A 23,427-nucleotide genomic window follows, 5' to 3' on the forward strand; every position below is an offset into this window, starting at 1 on the left:
ACCTATTCCACGCCTACCCTAAAATGGAAAAAAAAAAAAAAAGGAATGTAGTTCGGGTTATAGTGATGGTAGCTTGGCGATAATTTAATTTTTGAACAGAGATGATGCAGGGCTGTTTGTAGCAGTGCTTTTCTGGTTTCATAATATAAAGTTTACTTGTAAAGTGCCACAATAAAGCAAAGCAAATAATAAAGGAATCCGTCTACGTGTGTTTATGATGACATTCATTGCATTTGTATGGCCTACACTTTTCCATGTTTTATTTTCTTAGGATGCCATGTAGTAGTCTGTTGTTAGTATAAAGTGGCAACACCAACCCCCCATCTTTAGTATATGTATTAATGAAGAGATAACCAACAAGGCTGTCAATATCTACATTCTTTAAACATATATTTTATAATTTATTTGTTTTTTATTCTTTATTCTCCATTCCCTTGTTCATTTTATTTTATACTTCTCTTTTTGAGTAAATAGTGTGAATGGTTTTTATATTATTATTTAATTATAAATTATTATATATAATAAATTTGTAACTTTTACAAAAATTGTTTTAAAGGTCATCAAGTATATATTTTTATTGGTTAATAATATAATTTTTTTTTACACTTACAGCAAATAGAAAGTATACTCTTTCCTTTATATTTGATTTTTTATATATAAAATGTTGATATATTAGTATATTTTTCCATTTTTGCTATATGTAAACTCTAGTTAAATTGATTATGATTACAAATAAATTTAAAATCAGTAGTTTATATTTAAATAATTTTTCTTAAACTAATTTTTTATAACAATCTTAAAATAATTTTGAAACATTAAAGAATTGCATCATCAAAATCATTATGTACGCACTGTTTGCCACCAAAAAAATATATCCTATTTAATTCTTACCAATAAAAAAAATTGTTATTCCAAGTGAGTCCAAACACCCGCTTAAATGAGATTTTGAGATTCAAAGCCACGTCAAAAGTTAACACCATAGGATATATCATAAAAAATTGACAACCAGACATGCTATTAAAAGTATAGAGCATCATAACATAATTGATAGCAGCATAGTGCAGATTAGCCAATAAACAATGAAACTGAAGAAAGATAGACACAAGATACTCATTTGAGCACTTTACATCATTTTTTCAACACAAGTGACTTCTTTAATGGAAATGGACCTATCCTGTTTATAGTAAATCTTAATCTCGAAAATCCCTTCAAAGCTTTTGCTAGATTAAAGGGTATGTTCAATGTTTGGCCAACAAAATTTCCAGCCAGGGTTATGCATATTTACAAGGCAATAATATTTTGTCAGAGCCACCATCTTATCTGTACGTTTGAAATATCTATACGCAGCAGCAAAAGCATGCGGCGTCGCTGTTATGTTGAAGTGTTCATATTAGCAGAGAGCATTAAACATCACACAAAATGATGGACCATTTCTTCCTTGCTCTTCGAAACCGCCCCACAATGGTCTCAGACGGTTCCTCTTTGGCGTTATCCATCAAAATGGAGAATAAAGTGTAGTGTTCAAGCGATCTTTTTAAGCAATATATATCTCAAATATTTTCTTTCTATAATTTGGCTAATGCATAGGGTTCAAACTAGAAATTATGAATATTTCATATCACTTTATTACATTTCCAAGGAAGAAAGAGCTAAAAATAGAGATTCCAAATTGTACAAGTATCTGGTTACATGGTGCCTCCATTTCTGGTAAAGTTATTGTATGATTTGGACTACCACATGTTTATGGTCTTGGTCAATCTTCACATAACATGTAAAAATCCTTTCCAATCCTAATCCAATACACCCCGTAGTCAAATTTTATTAGCTATTTTCATAAATTGAAAACTACATGTCATGTAAAAATTGACCATTAACACAATTTTCTGAACCATACAATAATTTATCCCATTTCTAATATTACTTAGTTGCATCACTAACCATTACATTAGGCTAGTGAGAATGGTTAAGAGAAGATAAATGGATAAAAACTTCTATTTTAGAGAAGCCTCACAGGTTTTACTAATAAAGCATCTCATATGATCTGTAATATATACTAATCCTCTAGGAGATGGAACTGAAATTCAGCATCTCAAGGGAAAACTTTGTTTACATTAATGTGACTGTGTTAGCCTGTGCATGATTTACATATGGCATTTTTCATACTAGGTCAAGTGACCTTACTAGAAAAGGGTGCTCACAAGCTAGATTACATCTAGGGTCGTTGGAGTAACTCCAATCACTCTCTGGCTCTGATTTTCTTTCCCTATATTTAAGTAAACTAGCAACCAGTTAATGTAGATACATTGGTGCCCACTTATGATGAGAAAATTATGAACTTTGGTGGTTTCTAGATTCTAGACATCTACTGCATCAACAGGAAGTGAGGTTGCCCTCTGAAGTGAGTGTGGAAGCAATACTCCTGTAAAGAAATCCTTGACTGTGATCATTTGCTCAGGACTGTTAGACCGACGAATCTCATCAACATTTTGAACCATTTGATCAGCCAAACTGTTGCATTTCTCCGATTCAATATGAAAATGCTTCCCAGAAACTATAGTTTTCAATAGTGGTTTATTGTTTTGTATCTTCAAGTTGGATGCATCTGATAGCCTCAGAATTCCATCTTTCAAATGCTCCAATTTATCGGTGTCAGGAGATATGCTAGTAAATTTTGGTTTACCCCCAAGTTGTTGGTCTCTAAGCTCCCTTAGCTGCATCTGGTACTTTGCTTTGAGCCATCTTAGTTCTTGCCTAATTTCATTTTCATAGTCCAAGAAAACACAATTTGGTGCAGGGTTTGAAGAAGGCTTTCTGGTATTGAGATCACTTTGTTCATCCACATTAATAGTTTTTCCATCCTCCTTGATGTTTGATGAGTTTGATGCCTCATGAGCTTGGTCACAGTGTATGTCTTTTAACTCTTCATGGCATAACTCTGGTTCATCTCTCTGAGCCCAGATATCTGTATATTGAATGTCATTGGATTGGCTTGATGCATCTAATGCACCTTCTCTAGCACTATTTTTAGACCCTTCAACTTGGTATGTTATCTCTTCGAATCGGCCATGAACTGCAGCACATCCAGTTTTAGAACAATGAAGAAATTGAAGGTTCTTGCCACATGGATTATTTGATAATACATAATCAAACAAGTAACCGTTTGCAGCACAATTGAGGCAGACACTTGCACTTGAACATTCTGATTTTTCCTCTATTATGGGTCCTGTTTTCCACTCTGGAACCAATGTTGCAATTTCATTGTCTATCATATTTGCTAAATTTGTTACATCTTGGTCATTTATATCAAGCTCAGCTACCATTTCATTTGCAACACTCAGTGCGGTATCAGTCTCAATGTCAAATGGGAAGTAGATGTTTCTAATTCGACCTATTTAGATTTTAGAGGAATGCATTGTTAGTTTGGTTTTTTTTGCTTATGTAGCAAGTATCAGAAAAACAACAGAATATGAAATTATCAAAGACTAAAAAAGTTCAAGAAGAAAATAAGAAAGTGAAATGCTAACCTTCCTTATCTGCTATTCTGAGTCTCAAAAAGATGCCATCATCTTCTCTTCTACCTTTGATTGTGGTGTCAACTTCGGCCAAATTGTCATCCTCTTCACAACCAAAGAGACCAATTTCACTTGCTTCAAAATCGTCTCGATGATAATCCAATTTAGATACAGGTCCATAACCACCAACATTATCAGTGTCCCCACTCATTAAGTTGTTGTTAATGCTGTAAATTCCATTCAAAGGTTGTCTAATTAATGGGTTTACTTCATAGCAATCTCTATGATACTGCACAACTTTTGAGTCAAATCCATAATCATAAATTTGGAGAAAAGGGTCATCCAAGAGTTCCCTAGCTGAAAGTCTGAGGGACACAGTTGCTAAGCATTTCTCTACAAACTGCCTAACCTCGGTATTGTCTACTTTGTAAAGAGCTTCGGGCTTCTTCCCCTGTAAAATATTCATTCAAATAAGTGGAGCAAGAATAAAAACCAAATAGAAAAATGAATCAAGGTAAAATAAAATAAAATTGGTTCTTACAGATACAACTTTCTTGTAAATTTGAGCAGGATGGTTGCATTCACTATAAGGATATTCAAAAGTGACCATCTCTAAGATGCACATTCCAAAAGAGTATATGTCAACCAACTCATTGTAATCCTCTTCATACACTTCTGGAGCCATAAACTCAGGTGTGCCTGGAGTAAAACAAAGAAGAAGCATAAGCAAATCAAGAGTCTTAAACTAGTAACTGTGCAGACATGGAGAGTAATTATCAAAGAGAAAAGGAACATTTTCATATTCATCTTTTGGAATATAATCAAAAGGTTTTCATGATGCCGTTCTACTCACCAACACAGCGAGCAGCATTAGATTTGCGGAGAATTGCAGCAAGGCCAAGATCACCAATTTTGACTTCCCCTTGGTTGCCATTGATGAAAATGTTGTCACACTTGAGATCTCTATGGATCACAGGAGGATCATGGCTGTGCAGATACAGAAGCCCTTCCAAAATCTGCCTGCACCAATGCTTAACAGCTCTGATGTTCACCCGTTTGTGTTTAAGTCTGTACCTGCTCACACAATGAATGTAATAAGCACAATCATATTGTAAGCCAAAAACAAGAAGCATTGAATGGAATATATATATATATATACATACATGCACACACACTAATAAAAAAAAAATAAGGACTAAGGAGAGAGCTTACTGTCTTAGAGTCCCAGAGGTAAACATCTCAGTGACAAAGTTAATGTGTCTGTTGGTAGTATCAACCCAGGAAGTATAGAACTTCATGATGTTCTTGTGTTTCAATGTCTTGAGAAGATGAATTTCACTGTATAACCTCTCAAGATCTTCAGGATTCTGCAAAAAGTCATAAAACTTTACTTGATTCCATGCTACTTCTATCCCTTCATACTCATCAAATGCTCTATAGCTGCAACAAATGAATATGGTCTCATTATAAAAAGAAACTCATTTTGTTGAAACCCCATTAACTGTTTCACTTAAATAACAAAAAGGAGAACATCTCAAAGCAGTTAGAGGTTTTGTTTGGAAAATTCAGAGGAGGCTGTGCTGAAAACCAAGAGATTAAGGATGTGATGCATACACTGTCTTGGAAGCTCCTTTGCCAAGAATTTCACTATACTGTCAAACATGAAAATCCAAATCCATAATCAGAACACAAAACTTGGAATATAAAAGAACCAAGAAAAGTTGATGAGTTAGTAAAAGAGGAAGTATATATACTCTTCCATATCTTCCCGTGGGATCGACTTCCACATACTCACAGCACTCTGCCACAACAAATGCAGCACCATTCATGCTTTGTTTCTTATTATCTGTTATCTCCTTTGCTTTTATTTATAAATTATAAATAAAGGCCTTTTACTTCTTCTTCTGTGAGCTAGCGAGAGAGATAAAGAACACGAGAAAAGAAAGAGAGAGAAAAAAGTGAGTAGTTTTGTCAATGCATATACAAGGAATATAGAAACAGTGATAACTAATTATTTGGTTTTATGTGGATATAGAGAGAGAGATAGAAAGAGCCTAGGAAGGTCCATCAAAAGGACAAAGTTATTGCCAAATGCCAAGTGCCAACTAACCTATACAAGAAGGCAAATTTTTCACAAGGTACGAGAGTGATAGATACCTCAGTCATACCTCTAATCTACCACCACGCTTCTCTGACAAACACACACACACACACACACACTCTTTCTAGCCTCCTCTAACTTTTACATCTCATCACGAGCTGTAAAACCATTATCACTCTCTAAATGCAACAGGTTGCACTGCATGAACCGACCAATGTTTTTTAATTTATATAGGCCTTCTTATTATTAAACAAACATTTTATGTGGTGTTCTAAGCACGGGAGGGGAATTTAGGTCCTGTTGCATTTATGGGAAGGTTAGACTTTTTTTCATCATTGAAATTTATAAAAACCTCTCTAGTTGGGAATTTGGGTGTTGTTTGTTATTGTTACTAATTTAGTGAATTTGATTAACTTGTTCTTCTGATTTGTCCATGACTTTAATTGTTACTTCTCTAAGGGTGCTTTCTTATTTTAGTTATCCACTGTGGAGGACCGAAATACTACAAAATAATTTGGGTTTAAAATTAGGACTTAAAATAAAAAGTTTTTAGGACCAGTGGTGATGAAGAGAGTAGAAATAATTGGTTAAGAAGTCAGGTGGATCAGTGGTGGTCCCATGGTTACCTGGCCTTTGATAAAGAAAAGGGAACCAGTGCTATTGAATTCTAGCTATGCCTACACTTCAAGTTGACCGTGCATGTGGATTTTTGATAGGGAATTGCTTTTCAGCCTCAAATTTTATTTTTGGTTTTTTGTGTAATTTTTAATATAATAGTAGTTGTCAAATTTAATCTGGATTCTAAATTCTTTTCCAATATTTTTTTTTTGTTATATGTTAAAATGATGTGAAGTCAAAAAATATCAAAATTTTGCACATTTAATATATTTAGTGAGAACTGGTTTTGAACCTCTTTTTTTTTTGTATAGTTTAGTTATCAATTTTAATTTGTATTCTTTTCCAAGATTTTTTTTAAAGTAGTGCATTTCTATTTTCCAAAGCAAAATTTAATAATTATTTTTTTAAGATAAAGCGCTCTGGTCGAATATTTTTTGCAGTGGAATGATTTAATTTTTGTTGAATTGCAGACTTGCAGTGACATGATCTATTGATATAAGATGTAAAATTTGGTTTCAATTTTATGGGCTGTCCTCAAAGAAACATATGAATGGAAGAGCATCTGTTAGTGATTATTGAACAAAAAATAGCGGTGTTTCTTAAAAAATATGACAAATTTAGTAAAACAATGAACTTAATAACACTAAGTTAATTTTATCATTTCAACAATTCAGTTATGTAGTATTATGATCTTAATGGTCATATATATCAAATTTTATATAATTTTTATATATTTATAGACATATTGTTTAATAGTAAAAAAATACTTATATTTTGAATAATGTATTATATTTCATAACAAAGTGTAGCAAGAAAGAATCATTTAGTTTATAAATTGTATAAAATTTCATAGATTTTGTTTATTTAATACTCCCTCAAGCCCTTCATATAATAAATAAATAAATAATTTTTTTAGCCATAAATTATAAGATATAAAACTCTTGCATTTGAATAAAAAAAATTGACTCGCTTTAAAATATAAAAAAATACTAATTTCATTTATACTCTTAATTTATTGTGAAATATATTATGAGACACTTGTTTTCCATGAAAGTGAGCCTATTAACAATATATAAGTCACATATTATAAAAAAAAAATAGTCCCATTGATAAGCTTACATATATGCCTTTTAAATAATAAGTTATCACGTTATGAAAAATTAGTCCCAGTGATAAGCTTACATCACGATACCCACCAAAGTGACCTAAATATTAAAGATTTGAAGTGCTTACAAGCAATAAGGCTATGCACATGCCTGGTGGCTGGTGCCCCCATCAGCCTTTAGGGCCGACCATCGTGTAGATTGTAGAGGCCGGTGCCAGATAATAGGCAAAAGGGATGGATGCTGCCTTAAGATAATTGAACTTCCAACATTAAATTTGTGACAACTAACAAGCATTTGTGCCCTTTTGTTTTTGCGTATGTTGTTGGGATTACAAAAAAAAAAAAAAAAAGTAAAATCTTAAAAAGCATTTTTAATATCATACAATAAAACCCAGAAAATATTTTGTCAATTAAACTTCACGTTATCATGCGCTTTTTTTTCTCTCCTGAAGATATAAAATTAATCAAAATACACGTTCAAATATGAAATATGATTTATAGTGTGTTTGGAAAAAAAATAAAAAATGTGGATCAAGATCTTCTCTCTTCACGTCTACCATGGATCTTATGCAGAAGCATGAAATAGTTGTTTAACATTTTCACGTCCCTTACGCATGTTTTTGGTGCAGGACACAGATCCAAACATATGCTTAGATTAATTTAGACAAACATTTTGATTATATTCAATAATTTAAAAATGATTCTATCAAAATCAAATTTGGCAAACTCTAAGTCAAATTTATATATGTAAATAAACTGTTGAATTGTGCTTTATACATGAAAACAATAGAATATACAGCAGTTATACCAAATTAACAATAAGCATCGCTTCGTTTTTGTTTTTTAAGCTTGCTCGTTCTATATGAAAATTCAAGTTTACCTAATTCAATCTATCAAATTGTCCTAAATAATAAAGTAAATTGAAAGTTTGAAATCTATCAAATTGTCCTAAATAATAAAGTAAATTGAAAGTTTGAGTGTCTAGTTTGCAGTACTTTGTACTTAAATAGATAAATATATAATTTTTAAACCGTAAATAAATTAGTTTAAAAGATTTGGAAAAAAAATAATAAAATAAATTAACATAAAATTAAATTAAAATAAATAAGTGAAAAAAACAAATATAAAAGTAAATTAATTAATTGAAACAGAAAATATAAGAGAAATAAGTATTTTCTAATGTAATGTTAATGATTTTTTTATTTATATTTATTCTAATTTTCTTTTACATCTACTTATAGGCAAAATGGAGACAATTTTTACAATCTTAATATGTTTTTGAGTTAAATATCGTAAATTCTAAGTAAAATTTAGTTACAAGAATAGTTATATATATATATATATAACTCAAAGTTGTTTACTACTGTTTGCATCTCAACTAAGCAAGACTTTCCCTCTTCTTCTTTCCTTCGTGCTGTAAATGTTTTAGCTCTAAAGATTTGTTTGTTATACTTAAAAAATGGGGTAAAATGTTAAGAAATGAGTTCTTAACATGACTTCATCATAAAATATATCCCCACAGTTTTTTTTATTTATTGATAAGAACATAGATGCAAGTAGAGTTAGTATTCATTAATTTCGCAATGAGCCAAATACTCCACACAAAAAGTTATCTAATCCGATCTTATGGAACCAACACTTTTTTTCTTTTTTTTTTTAAAAAAAAAGTTTCTTGTGTTAATCAGTTGTATGAGGTGATTCATTTATCATAGAAGATTTACATATCTAAAGATTAGAACAAAAGACAACGAAATGTGTGTAGTTTAAGAAAAAAATATTATTATTATAATAAAGGCATCATCCAATCCAGCAGTTATATTTGTCTCTTATGCACACACTAATCTCTTGGACTTGTTGGAATATGTATTTATGTTACAGAGTGATCCAATACGGTTTCTCCAGATGCCACTATGTCCAGAACAAGAGATAAAACTAAACGAATAAAATCATAATTTCTACATCCCATTTCTTCAAATAGCACACTTCACATTTTTTATTTTCCATATAATCACAAACTGATTTTGTCGATCGCCTTAAAGACAAAATTCAATACTGTTGCCATATTTCATTTTTGCACGTGACATTTTCATTTTTTTAACTGGTTTTTTTTTTCTTCCTGAAACACGGTTCATCTGCTGACGGCCAAATTTATTTTATGTTGTGTCTTCAAAAAGTTGTAAGGAAAAAGAAAAAACAACTGATCGTTTGTTCAGGAAAACATTTTTTTATTCATTTTCTATCACACTTCTTTTCTTTTTTTTATTTTGTTTCTTACTTTTAAAAAATTGTATAAGAAATAATGAAACAACTGTTTCTGTTACTTTTTACTGTTTTCTATTTGGGAAAAAAGAAAAGAAAGTGAAAATTAGATAACATCTTTGTAATTGAAAGTGAAAACAGATTTTTTTTTTTTGTAGTTATCATTTAAAACATTTACGTTGAGAGAGGAAAAAAAAGAAGACAAACACAAACCAAAAATAACTTAATTCCCAGAATTTCTAGATTTTATATGACCTGTACATGGTTTTATTTTACTAATAAGTACAAAAGAAGACATGAAGTTTACAGAATGCGAGGTTATATTTTTATTAGGAAAGGGGTATCTCTTGAATCTTATCGAATGCCTGTAGGCTGCGGATTTATTGAATCGTAGAGGGTGCCATCTATTCACCACTTCAAAAATGGTGCTTCCATCCACCATGACATTTTAAAAATGTGTGGTTCTCATTAATGACTTCAAACTCGATAAAGTGGTTAGGATATATAAAATATAAAAAATGTTATACACTAAGAATCCCAAAAATTAATGAAATTTATTATATTTTATTTGTAATTATTGAATAAAATGGTCCGTGTAGTGTGCTCAGATATGTGAGTGACGGTGGTGTGCATGCGACAATGTTTGGTGGTTGGGACGATGGATGACATTTCGAGGGGCTAGCACCAACAGTGAGCTGACCCAGACCCACAAAAACCCTAGCTCCAACCCCCTAAAATTATTAAATGTGAATTTGAACTGAAAATAGCCCAGGGGGGGACTAGAAATTCAGTGGTTAAGGTGGGTTCAAGCCCTTAACCTTAACCCATTGACAGTTATAGTTTTGCACTAGCTTAGACTCATGGTATAAGGAAAATTGTGTCATTCTATTCCTCAAATGGTAATTAACATAGTGGAGCAGAGAGTCAATGACCATCACATGAATGCTTGCATTGTGAATAACACCAGGAAAATTATCCAAGAACTGGGAGGTAAAACTTGAGCATAATTTGAAGTAACTCTTGCACGGATTGTTTGGCTAAGCATGACTCAAGGAATAACGATTTTAATTTGGTCTGGCACTCTTCTCCGTTATAATATGATGCTCTATGATATGTGATGGGGAATCCATTACATGGGAGATTAGCTTTAATTTCATTTGCTTCCTCTCTTCTTTTTCAATAAACGAAAACAAGTGATTTTTTTTATAATACATTTTACATATAAACAGAAATAAGCGGCTATTAATGTTCACAAAAGTGGTGTATGAAGGAGTAAATAAATAGTGCTAAACATCAGTATAAGAACTTGATTTCTCTAGTTTTGTTCCAATTCTCTCTATTTGGTCTCTGGCTTATTCATGAAGTTTGTTCAGACTTCAGATTCAATAAAACGACCATCTTCCTAGAGATCACACTGTCATCTATTTGATGGGCTAAGAAAATAATGGCAATGAATAAGCCAACCAAAGAAAGGGAGAACTAGACGGTAAGCTATTGTCCGTTTCATCCCAGCATATTAGCAACTCAGTAGGATCTTCAACCTGCATATATGTTACTTGTTGGGTACCATTCCAGAATTGCTTTCTCCATGATCTTTTCCTGGTTAAAAGAAAGGACCTTTTGACTTTCTGATTGCAATGTTGTGGAATTTAATTTATAAACAAGAAAGCTTAAAAAAACAAGCAAAGCTTGATTTTGAATCAAAGTTTTCTTTTGCTTGTAAATATATATAGAAGATTAGTGTCATCTTTTGCTTCCTTTTACTACTTTTTCATTAATATAGAAGCAATGAATAAATTACCTGGATAACAGTTGTGATCATCCCAGGTCCACCCTGCAGTTATTCGAGTTGACAAAATCATTAAAAACAAAAGTGAATTAATCGTAGCACCGGTAGAAATATACCACCTGAAATTGCTTTTTTGTCCATGATACATCCTTCCACGTTTTAGAATGGGCTGATTGCCATTCTGTTGGAACCTAAATACTATCCACATGTTGTAAAAGCCTCAAGCTATCTGCAATGACATTTAGTCCCTGGTGAATGTTAGAACATGCTAGGCCAACATTTGATTTAAGCAGTTATAAATTTGTATTAGGAAGTCAGTGGGCATTTATTTTTATATTAATTTCGGATTAGGAAGTTATATTTTTAGGTGATGATGTGACAGTTATAGTGATACATAAGTTGTGTTGTAGACTTGTAAAAGGAAATTAAGGTGTCAGATTGTTATTCCCTGTGTTTTGAAAGAGGAAGCTCTTTCTTAGGGGGAAACCGTGTTTGTGCTCAAACCTGGCCCAAAAACCAGGCTTTTGTCTTTATTTAAAATTCAGGGTGTTCATTTCTTGAGTCCAACAACTAGTCTGATCCAGTTTAAAGGTATTGGAAACAATTAGCACTCGTTGATTCAGATCCAGGAAGGAGCAATTTTAGAAGTTATACAGTGTTACAGCTTTCATATGTCTTCATTAGCTACTCAGTCAACATAGATACTGAAATTTCTAAAAAGAACTATTGTATAATACTATTCTTAAGCATTTGAACACTAAATAAATGAAATTGAAAAACCAAAGTCATACTTGTGATGAATGCCTCCTCCCAGATTTCACATTCTGACCATGATGGAGCAACTTCTCGAAATGGAATTCCTTCACTCCTTCATATCCTGCACATAATGCAAGTAATTGCTCAATAACATAAGAAGCAACTTGTCAGTGCTTCTTAGTAGTCTCTCAATCCAATAAAATAAGACACTGCCCCCATTTCTTTTTATTCCTTTTGCATTTCCAGCGTGACATCTTCCTGACAAAATAATAACCTAGTTTCATTTTACCCCACTAACATTTCTCTGTGGCCATGACAAAATCCCAATATTAGAGAAAGCAAGACTCCCCTCTTACCAAACTGGCTTTAAGAATTAAGTTTATAACTGTGATAACTGATACAATAGATCTAAGAGCTCCATATGAAAGGGAAAAAAATAATAATAATTTAGATTGCTTAGGCAGCGCACAGAAAGGCAATATATCATAAGTAAACTATTCAAACACTATAAAAATAGTTGGCGGGTTTAACAGGTCAACCCGCATTAGACAAAAACAATTTAAAAATATATAATTTGACCCATTTTAAAAACTAATTATGAAATATCTAATAAAAAAAAATTTGCCCAAAATGATAACATATTTTGCATCTTAAGCCACATAAAAAATATTTTTTACATCATGTTTAGTTAATTTATAATTTTATACCAAATCAAAATATTTTATCGTCATTCATCAACCATTGAACAATATATAAAGTACTCAAGTTCTATATTTTTTATTTTTTATTACTCAATTTATATCCTTTATTTATTATTATTTTATATTTTGATATTAAATTATAGAAAGAAAAAAAACCACAGGACCTACAGAAACCCGTATAAACCGCAAGTTAAACGGACCAAACTAAAAAGCCGGCAATTCAAACAGGCTCTAAAACATGGCCTGTATATCATGCAGATTTTGTAGGTGGCCCACGAGCCCAAACCCATTTGCCTAGGTCTACTACTCATTTACTATTTATTATAATATGATCCAAAATATAGATGTATACATATACACATCACATCATACATGAATAAGAAACAATTGGAGTAAAAACAAAAAACTATTGTGAGTAAAATTCATAAGATTGACGGTAAATAAAAATTTGTACGTGAACAAAAATTTTGAGAATGACAAAAATTTTAAAAAAATAAATGAATGGATCACTAATGGTAAAGTGTGATAGTGAATAGGAAAAGTGTATGTGTGAATTTTTACTTACAAAGAAAATTTTCATGTGAATAAATATTTTTTAGCCCTCCAGATTAAATATTGACTAAAATTGTGATTATTATTTTTCCTAGTAAAAAATACATATGAGATTAATTAGTTTATTATATCACATCAAATGTGAGATTATTTTTTGTCCTCTTGTATTCTGGAGACTAAAAAATTTAATCGTGAAATAAACGCTGCTAAGTAAATTAGATAGGATAAATATTTATTTTATATAATTTAATTTATAAAATAATTATTTTTAAATATTCAAATTATATTATAATTAAAATTTATAATGAATAAATATATTTATATGTATAAATTATATTGTGGATGTATGTACCAAAAACATTATATTTTAGATGCACAATAAACAATTCAGATCATGATATAACATTATTTTTAATTATTAATTATTTATTTTAACAATTATTAAAATAAACATGTACATGAAGCCCATTAATTTAACCTGGAGTGTATAAAATATTTAGATAATAACCTTTTTCTTTTTTAATTTTTCTGGGGCCTGGTTCATGGCTTAACTTAGTACCAATATCTTGGGTCTGGAACTCTGGTACCTTGTTGTCAAGGCCGAAAAACATGAACCTAGTCAAGCACATTTTGGGTGTCCTAATTGTTTATCATAGTAGTAACTAAGAGCATATCCAATCATTACCATTTTTTTTAAAAAAAAAGCATCTCCAGTAAAATATTCAACTTGGTTGTTAAACAGATTTTTTTATAATATTTTATATTTTCTATTATATTATATCAGCTTTCTTATTTTAAGCAATTTAATCAAATTTTTCTTCCAATTAAAAACTTACCAGAGTTTTTTTAATGGATCTCACATTGTATCCCACTCTTTTATATTCTATAATTTATCTTAATTTCAATTTAATTTATTTCTATGCCAATTATTAAAAAACAAATAAATATATACTATACTTAATTAAATAAAAATTTACTTTAAAATTTGTAATGTATAAAAAATAATGCAGATTAAAATTGAGACCATACTGATTTGGATATATTTATGTGTAAAATAAAGGAAATACAAAGAAAAAAAACAAATAAAATGCATTGCTCTGTAATGTTAAAATGCATCGCTCCTGCTCCAACGGATAATGCAATCCCTTTTCATGAAGAAATGCACAGTATAATGTTAAATTCCCATGAAGAAATGAAATGTTAAATTCACATAACATTACTTCTTTTATTCGTAAAAATAAAAGATTTATAAATTATAATAATTTATATATATTATTGAATCAACTTAATTAGATCTCATGACTTCGTAGAGCATTGCTGCTCCAGCCTGAATTCAACTCTGCAAAGCTTTCACTTACATTATTATTTCTAAATCTAGTCCCACATGAATGAAAGAGCACCGAATGCTCCTCTTTGCAGCCCATGAATTAGTGGGTTCCATTAAAAATTACCTTCAATTTAAATTTTCACTTGAGTTGCTTATTTATTCTCCAAAGTACTTCTTCTTGGAGTAATATTTTTTAACACCCTACGAGTGCAAACACTGCATAAATAAATAAAAGCACATGATTTGAACTCCAAATATGGATGAAGATATGTGAATGACTGAAAGACCTTTTGAAGCCATTTATTTTATTTAAATTTTTTAAGTCCTTTTGAAGCCACTAATTAATTAATATATATTACTGTAACACGTATGCCTTTTAGGACGGTCTATACCACAATGCTTCAATTTGCCATAGTGCTACAAAACATCAAAAGTAGTTATTTTGGCCGTCAATTAAAAATGAGATTTAGTTTTCATTTCACTAAAACTAAACAAATTCTCTATATTATAATTATTCCTTTTATTCTCCGGGGCTTTAAGACAAGAGGGGTGGGGGTTGGCTTCAGATGTTTCATCAAAGTATTCAAATACTAATTGCATTTTGACTAAATACTTCACCACTTTTTTAAATACATAGAAATTGAGTAAAATACCATAAATTTTACAACTCTTAAACACTATATTCAACAAACTAAATTAGACTCTCTTAATCACATTACAGACTTTACATTCGGTTTAATATGCTTCTGATCTTTTTTAGAAGAAATATGCTTCTGATATTGCTCCTCAATTTGACAATATAATTGTCACGAGGTATTTAATCATCACTTCATATATTCCCTTGTGGCTTATAAAAGTCATATCATATACTTAATTATAATATCACATCAACTCTTCCTCCCCGCCTTTTTTTTCCTGAGATATAATTTGTGTGTGCCTTTTCTCCGTAGATTACTCTGGTTTGTTGAAAGTGATTTCAACTCAATTAGCATCTAAAAAACTTCTAAAAAAAGCATCTAAAGAAATTATTTAGATGCCAAGAGGTTTTGTTGCTACTAAATGCATGTCAGTGTCAACTGTTACATATATACTTACATTTATTGTCAAGAAAACAAGAAGTATATAAAATAAAAGACTTTCACATTGAGCTTGTTACACGATTAAACGAGAAGGTCCATTTTTCTGTAACCTAACATCCTGTCACTCATTTTTAGATTGACTAAGTTTACGCCTGTGCTTTCACAGGTCATCTTCAGCAAGGGAAACAAAAGGAACAAACTACCATCTCAACAGCTTCAATTAGACAGCTTAACAATAAAAATTAAAAAACCTTACTAAGACGAAAGATATTATACTTTCTCCTTTCCTACCCCCAGTCTCCCCAATGATAAAAGACATGTTTCATAGATAGCTAATAACTAGTGCATAAACCAAAAAACATTCAAGAATAAAGATAAATGGAATAATGGATTATTATATAAGAACGTCTTCGAAGGTGCTTCAAAAGCAAAAACTTAGTGTCACTCTATATGCTCTGGTGCTACAAAAGTTAAAAAAGAAAAAAAAAAAGTAAAAGTAAGATAAAACACTCTATGGTATGGGCATTATAAATATATATTTTTATGTACATTATTAGTAGCCACTGCTCAAGTCTGTATTGTGCCCAAGGCCTTCATTTTTTGGATGGCAAAGAAGGTGAATGTGATTCCACTAGTATTGACCAGAGGACGTGCACGTCTTCATAGGGGCAAGACTTGACATCTTCATACAGAATGTAAATCCCTCTTCCTGAAATGTTGGAAACAATTGTGAAAAAAAAATCACGTTGGAGTGGGAAGTAAGGAACCAAATCATGCAGTGCCCTTATTGGCAATGGAAAAAAAAAGTATAGTATGTTTGTGTAAAAAATACGTTTCCCAGAATTCAAATGGGAGTGTAGAAAGAAAACACATGAAATTGGATTGTTTTTAATTTACTTGATTTCAAATAACAATGAAATGGTAAATATATGGATGAAATGGAAGTGTGAAAGGGAACATTGGTGTATTTGATTGATTGGTTCAAGAATAGAATCTTTGTGCAAAGTACGTAAATTAACAAAACATGACACAAGCATTATAGGATTAAAACTAGAATGCACACACGAGAAAACAATGTGAATGCAGCTATGGACATGATCATGGAAATTGGAACATACTCTTCTTTTGAGTTGAATTCAAGCGGAGCCAGAACTTCTTCAGTGGAGAGACAAGGGATTGCAGCCACCCCATTTGGTGAAGAAGTGGGTGTGACTCATGCAGAAGAAGTAAAGTGGAGGAGATAACAAGAGGGGCAAGAGAGATAAAGAGGAACCATCTAGGCTTTTCTTAGACAAGGGTGAAGATTTTGCAAGGTCATTGTTTATATTTTGGGACGTTTTAAATTCCATAAAAGGCCAGTCATGAATATTAACATTTGTTGCTGGTGCATTGTCCTTTTCAAACCTTTTTTCTCCCTTGCACAAGAAGAAGCCACTCCACCAATCATCTGTGCATCTCACACTATAATCACCACAAAATAGCTTGGTACCCATTTTACCTTTCCCAATGGCTTATTCCTCAAGATTTTTTTTCAAATTTTTCTCCATCATTTACACATTAGGAAGGTTTCATGTTTTGACATATAGGTAGCCCTCTTGCATTTCAAGCAAGTACATGCCTCCTTTGTTAAGAGTCTCTCACAAGGCTTTGTCTCACAACTGTCCACCTGTTCCACGTAAGAGTGAAAATTACTGAAATGTCTTGCTGACTCATATATATTTGACAAGTCAGTCACATAAATTACTTCACTTTGAAACAGTTTGAAAAATGCAGTTACTTTCTTATAATGCATGAGAAAGCTGTTATTTAATACTTAAACCTTAGGATGATGAATTGATGAATAAACTAGAGATAAATTATGTGTATCACTCTCATCCATGCTACCTTTATTTTTAGCTCAGTCCATTTTTGTGAAGAGTTCAGAGTAGGGGTTGGGGGGATTCAATTGGGAAATTAAAACATGTCACAAGGCTTCATGCCTTACACATGACTAATTAAAAAATTAAAACACGTCACAATCCCTTTACTATAATAATATTAGCAGAAAAACAAAAAATTTATATAAGTGCTCTACCTATTCATTTCTCACCTAACACTCGTTGTTGGACAAAAATTGAAAAAAGTCACCGCAGAAAGAAGCATTCCATCTAAAACTGAAAAAAAAAAAAAAAAACACTACAAACAAACATACATTTCAAAGCACGTACATTGGATTTAAAAATCCACAAATTAGATCACGAGGATTTTGCAATTTGTCTTCTGGTTCACTAAATAAGATGCGTACCTTATTGCCAGATTCATGCGTCATCAGAAAAATTAAAAAAGGCATGTCTTTCTTTTTCATCTGTAATAAGAATAAAGGCCAATACACAGATTTAACGCTTTAGAAGAACATACACTCTGTTTAGATTGCTGAAAGAAATAGAAAGTAAAATCAAATAGAAAAGATAGAAATGTAGAGAGGAGAGAAGGATAATTTTAGTATACATCACTTGGTACTCCATCAAAATGATCTGTTGTATCAGGTTTATGTAATATTTGTATTTATATGGTAGTGCCTTTAGTTTTTTTTTCCAAAAGTACTTAAAGCTAATAATAATTAGTATTTAGGGAGTGTTTGAAAGAGAAACTTATTTATTTCAATAAACGTCTTGCCATGACGCGTGACTTATTAAAATAAGTTGTTTCTATCATATTTCAATAATTTTTATTATAAAACTTATCACACAAATTTTATATGGTAAGAAGTTGCTAAATAAATACATAATTAAATTATTTATTATTGAATACATAGATAAACTAAAATATAACTATTTCAGTTTAACAAGTGATCATGACTTCAAACCTTGAATATGTATGTAAGCGTATTAATATTAATAAAAATGGCATCTATAATACTTTCGATTACGATTATTTCCTATTAAAAAATTGTAGTTTCTAAAAAGAAAAGCATTAATGTGATATTGTAGAACTTATATAGGCGTTTTGCCTCTGCTTCCTTTTTTTTTTTTTTTATGGACAAAACATTATCTACTCGCGTTGCCCCTGGCTCCACGAGAAAGCCCATCGTCATTCGGCCTACTTTATTGACAATTGGATATATGGAATAAGGAAAAACACAACAAAAAAACACTTTGTCTGTTTAATAAATGAAAACTAAAAAAAAGGGAATGAAAGAAAATGAAGATGTTTTTTTAGTTATTTAATATAGGAGAAAATGGAAGCTTTTTAATAGTAAATAAGAGAAAATATATATTCATAAACTTACCTAAATATTCTAAAAAAAGACTTTATAAATATATTTTTAATCTTGTAAAATGAATGAATTTTGATTTTGGTCCTTTTTTTACAAAAATGGTTTTCATTTCTATAAAGTATAAATTTGTTCTTAGACCTTGTTATCATATGACAGTCGTTAATTGTTTATGTGTGTTAATTGTTAAGTTAACTAAAAATTAAATCATCATCCTAAGTAATACCTACTAATGTTTGCATTAATATGACAGTATGCTTGTGATACCTCTAAAAAAATCTATCGATCCCTAAAAATGAACTTCTTTTATCTATTTTAAAATAAATGTTAGAGACATACTATTCTAGATTAGCATGTCAGTGTGTAAGAACTTTTTTGTTATTTATATGTCATAAATATTTATTGTAAATTTTAATTATAATATATATATATATATATATATTTAAAAATATTTATTTTAAATTTTAATTATATAAAATAAACATCTATTTATCCTCTACATTAAACAAACTAAAATACTAATCACATACATGTTCATATATGATTCCTTGCATAAATCAAATAAAGAAGTAGGTAAAGACCACAAAAAAGTAAAGAGGTAATACGAATGTTGAGAAACTCACTTGTGTTTAGTCTGGATGGAAGAAAAAAATGAGAAAAAATAAAATAGAAAATATGCATTATTTGATATATAAAATTAAGAAAGAAATAAAACAATCCCATTTCTTTGAATGAGTGAAGAAATAAAACAAAGAAAATAACATATAAATACATTTTTATCCTTATATTCTCTTAAGTGTTTTTTCTTTCTTTATTCATTATTTTTCATTTAGTTACTATTTTTTTAAAATATAATTTATTATTTTTAAAATTTTTTATTTCATATGAAATATAGAATTTACTATAATATTATATTATTTTTATAACATTTAAAATATGCAATATGTTATGTATATTATTTAGAATAACTTTATATTATTTTCATAAAAAATTTTAAAAATTACAAGACATTGAGAAACTTCTCTATGGGCATGGAATGTTGATTTCAACCAAAAGTAGATCTACGATGAGAGTTGTGCAAAGCAGAAAGGTAAAATTGTTAATAAATTGTATGTACAAAAATCTCATCATTTAGAAAGAGACGTTTTTTTTTACAAAATTTCATTCCTTCCTCTTTTATTTGCTTATCTGAATAAGTGAAATATCTTATAATTTTATTTTATTTTTTATTTTATTTCTTTCTAACCAAAATCTACGAAGTAGACTGTCTTTGAACTAATGTGTTTTACTAAGAAGCTAGTGAATATTAATTAGCATTTGGTTGTTGGATTCCACAGGTCATTAGTATCTAGGTAAAACCATATTGGTAAAGATGAATGATGTATTCCTCTCTCAATATAAATTAGAATAATTATTTTGATAGAAAATATTTTTAACTGACATTTTTTAAGAGAGTGCTTTCAACATGCGATTTTTTTCAAGGAAAATATTATTAGAACATTTTCTTAATCTCTGATTTCTTTTAATGTATATTTTTTTATATCTTTAGTTCTAACATGAATTATAATTTTTTTAGAATAAATTATTTATAATTAAAAATAAGAATTCATATAATATAAATGGTTTATCGGAAATTTAAAATAGAAAATTATATGTTAAAAGTATTTATTTATTATAAATTTTAGTTGTATTAAAAAACATTTATTCAATATAATGCATACGCTCAAACACTACTTGATTAAAATTTATACATAATTTTCTTATTTAAATTAATTAAAAAATTTCCTATTTTTCTTATTTAATTAATTGAAAGCGTAAAAATCATTCATTGATGGTATATTCCAATTAAAATCATTATAAAATAATAATAGAAAAATGAATATTAAGGGAGATAAGTATAACTTTTAAATGCAAATAAAATAATTTAACTATAGTTACAGTTAATTCTAAGAAAAGCATAAGTATATAATTGTCCCTTTAAAAATTAATAGTACTATGCAGCATCAAGTTAAGTATACGAGCAATATATAAAGTAAATGGCCCAATCACATGTCATAATTGTTTTTTTTTTCAAGATGTGAATCTGATTAAATAGTAGCTATTGCATCGACATGAAAATTTAATTACATTTGAAAGCAATAATTAAAGAAAAGCAAAAGAGAGATAAATTTAAACATTGGTATTCAAAGCGGGTCCAAGTTGCAGATCAATTGCAGATGCAGTAGAAAAAGGCATGGATCAGGATCGATCATCTTCGCAGAGAATCCACTTCTTCCTGCATGTGTTGATGCATCAAGTGTTTCAACAGAGTTTTTCACAGAGTGTATCATGGATTGAGCTCTGAGGACAAAAAACAAAATAATGGCCTGCTCCAACTACATTACCACTAAATTAAAATCATAAAAAGGTTCAGTCCAACAAGTGCTATATATCGGTGGGTTCTCAATACTAATTACCTTACCCCCTCCCTTTCTTTCTTTTTTCGCTTTTGCAACGGTTGGTTAAGAACCACGCATGACAATATATGTTCACAAATTAAAATAAAAAACTCAAAACTTTAAAAAGAAAAATAAAATTGATGTCAATTTCAGTTCATACGTTACAAGCCCCACCAAAGTTCTATGCCCACGTCATAATCCACTGTTTTACTTTATGCAACGATATCAGCCCATATCATCCTACTTTTTTTTAGTGTATCTTGTTTCCCCCCCTTAATTTACAGCTTGTTTCATAAAGATTAACAGGCCAACATAGTTAAATTAGTCAAAGGTTTTTTTATTTTGGGAAAAGAAAATATCACTCTGCTTTATTTTAGTGTATACAGTACTTTGTTTCTTCCCCTTAATTAACAGCCAGCTTCTTAAAGATTAACAAGCCAATACATAGTTAAATAAGTCAAATGTTTTTTATTTTGGGAAAAGCAAATATCTCAATGGATATGGTGGTTTAGGTTCAAAATGGAAGGAAATTATTGGTTAAAGTCTTTAAGATCAGAAAAGTTTGACTAGACGTGGTGAACCTTTCAAGTTTAATAATAATGTAGTTACCGTTTGATTAATTATTCGGTGCCTTTACGGTTATTACTTTGGGCTTAAACTTTAAAGTTTAAACTTTCTTTTTGAGCTGACTATGCATCCATGTATCTCTATTTAAGGTTTTTACTATACAAGTACTTTTTTTTTTTGTTTAGTACCTTTTGAGGCTAACGAGTAACGATTACTAACTAGCTAGCTCAATTTATTAACACTTATTTGTTCCCTTTTTGACCTATGTATTTGCCTCTCCATTGTTTTTTTTAAAAAAAAAAAAAAAAAAACTGCTAAATTGAGTACCGAGCGTCCGGGCCTACCACGGCCACTTACATAAAAGAAGAAAAAATCTTTAATTGGAGTGTATATAATATATGTATGTTTATAATGTGCTCAAAATGGAGAAAGATTATAATTTTGCATTATTTTATTATGCAAACGATTGCATTTTTTGACATGCTTCCTTAATTATTTAATACCATTTTGTAAGCTACTAAACCCCTAGGAGAATTGATGAAATACATCATTTTGACATGCTTTTTTTTTATCAAGATAGGTTCCTACATCTTTTTTTTATGACTACATCTAATTACATGCTCTCAAACCCTTATTTATTTGAAAAAATTTCTTGCCTTCAACTAATAAGGTATCATTCCTTGCTCTTCAAATTTTATTTACCTAAAAATTTGTAAAACTACTAACACGATTATATAAATTTTGGTAACATGAGTTATTAATTTTATTTTAAATAATAGTATTAACATATTTTTAAAAACTTAATATGTTAATTAATATTAACTAATATTATGTTTTTAAAAATTTTCTTTTTGTGTTTATAATTTTTCTGGGTGACATAATTGCTTTGGAAGAGGTGGGGAACATGTCATTTATGTATGTGGTATTGCTGTGTCCCAGAATGAATCCTTTTACATATCCATATAGTCCTATGAGGTAATGTGAACCCTCATAAGTTCTGTCCGTTTCCGGCCATATATAAAAGCAGACACCCAGTGACCCATATATGCCCCACTCACTCAAATTCTAGTCAAATTACATAGTTGCTTCTATTATTTTAGCAAAATCGCTGTGATCTCTAATCTTCCACACAGTGAAGACTACTGTTTAGACTTGAGAGAGAGAGAGAGAGAGATAAAAGGAATGTGCACTTTGAATTTAAAGGGGCAATGATTCAATCATGATGTGGTTTTAGTTATAAAAATAAAAGTGGTTTGTGCGCTGTGCAATATGCATGGGTCATTATGTTCACAAGGGCAACAGGGAGGGAGAGAGAGAGGTAGTGTTTCAAATTTTGAAATTAGAGAAAGTGAACCAAAGATTTCTCTTAC

At 30.2% G+C, this 23,427-nt stretch overlaps 2 protein-coding genes and 1 long non-coding RNA gene across 5 annotated transcripts; all 3 read right to left on the reverse strand.

Annotated features, from left to right (window-relative positions):
* Positions 1-2,089: 2,089 nt before the first annotated feature.
* On the reverse strand, positions 2,090-5,595 carry WNK2 (with no lysine kinase 2). 3 transcript variants are annotated; one of them, NM_001249059.1, is made up of 9 exons: positions 5,267-5,341; positions 5,127-5,164; positions 4,725-4,952; positions 4,366-4,586; positions 4,054-4,211; positions 3,525-3,963; positions 3,008-3,388; positions 2,553-2,893; positions 2,355-2,432 (listed from the first exon to the last, which is right to left on the reverse strand). In NM_001249059.1, the coding sequence occupies exons 1-9, from the start codon at positions 5,339-5,341 to the stop codon at positions 2,355-2,357; spliced, it is 1,959 nt and encodes a 652-aa protein (NP_001235988.1). The 3 variants fall into 3 exon arrangements, with proteins under 3 accessions (XP_006588365.1, XP_040861471.1, NP_001235988.1); XM_006588302.4 differs by having other exon boundaries at positions 2,090-3,388; positions 5,267-5,595; XM_041005537.1 differs by having other exon boundaries at positions 2,090-3,388; positions 4,725-4,879.
* Positions 5,596-10,838: 5,243 nt separating this feature from the next.
* On the reverse strand, positions 10,839-12,270 carry LOC102668946 (uncharacterized). The gene is made up of 4 exons (XR_001382994.3): positions 12,176-12,270; positions 11,504-11,613; positions 11,397-11,429; positions 10,839-11,194 (listed from the first exon to the last, which is right to left on the reverse strand). It is a non-coding gene; the product is annotated as an uncharacterized lncRNA (long non-coding RNA).
* Positions 12,271-16,168: 3,898 nt separating this feature from the next.
* Positions 16,169-17,145, reverse strand: LOC100780769 (uncharacterized). Its single transcript, XM_026123990.2, has 2 exons — positions 16,918-17,145; positions 16,169-16,508 (listed from the first exon to the last, which is right to left on the reverse strand). Exons 1-2 carry the CDS (start codon positions 16,988-16,990, stop codon positions 16,393-16,395), a joined length of 189 nt encoding a protein of 62 aa, XP_025979775.1. The 5' UTR covers positions 16,991-17,145; the 3' UTR covers positions 16,169-16,392.
* Positions 17,146-23,427: the final 6,282 nt, after the last annotated feature.

Source organism: Glycine max, chromosome 10 (assembly GCF_000004515.6).
Source record: "Glycine max cultivar Williams 82 chromosome 10, Glycine_max_v4.0, whole genome shotgun sequence".
NCBI lineage: Eukaryota > Viridiplantae > Streptophyta > Magnoliopsida > Fabales > Fabaceae > Glycine > Glycine max.

Excerpts from the sequence above, each read along its gene's own strand:
- WNK2 (XM_006588302.4), bottom strand. The coding sequence starts at position 5,341 with ATGAATGGTGCTGCATTTGTTGTGGCAGAGTGCTGTGAGTATGTGGAA. Across the intron at positions 4,212-4,365 it reads TAATGCTGCTCGCTGTGTTG|GCACACCTGAGTTTATGGCT; the intron begins GTGAGTAGAACG and ends GTTTTACTCCAG. Across the intron at positions 3,389-3,524 it reads CAGAATAGCAGATAAGGAAG|GTCGAATTAGAAACATCTAC; the intron begins GTTAGCATTTCA and ends AAATCTAAATAG.
- LOC100780769 (XM_026123990.2), bottom strand. The coding sequence starts at position 16,990 with ATGGGGTGGCTGCAATCCCTTGTCTCTCCACTGAAGAAGTTCTGGCTC. Across the intron at positions 16,509-16,917 it reads GAATTCAACTCAAAAGAAGA|GAAGAGGGATTTACATTCTG; the intron begins GTATGTTCCAAT and ends CCAACATTTCAG.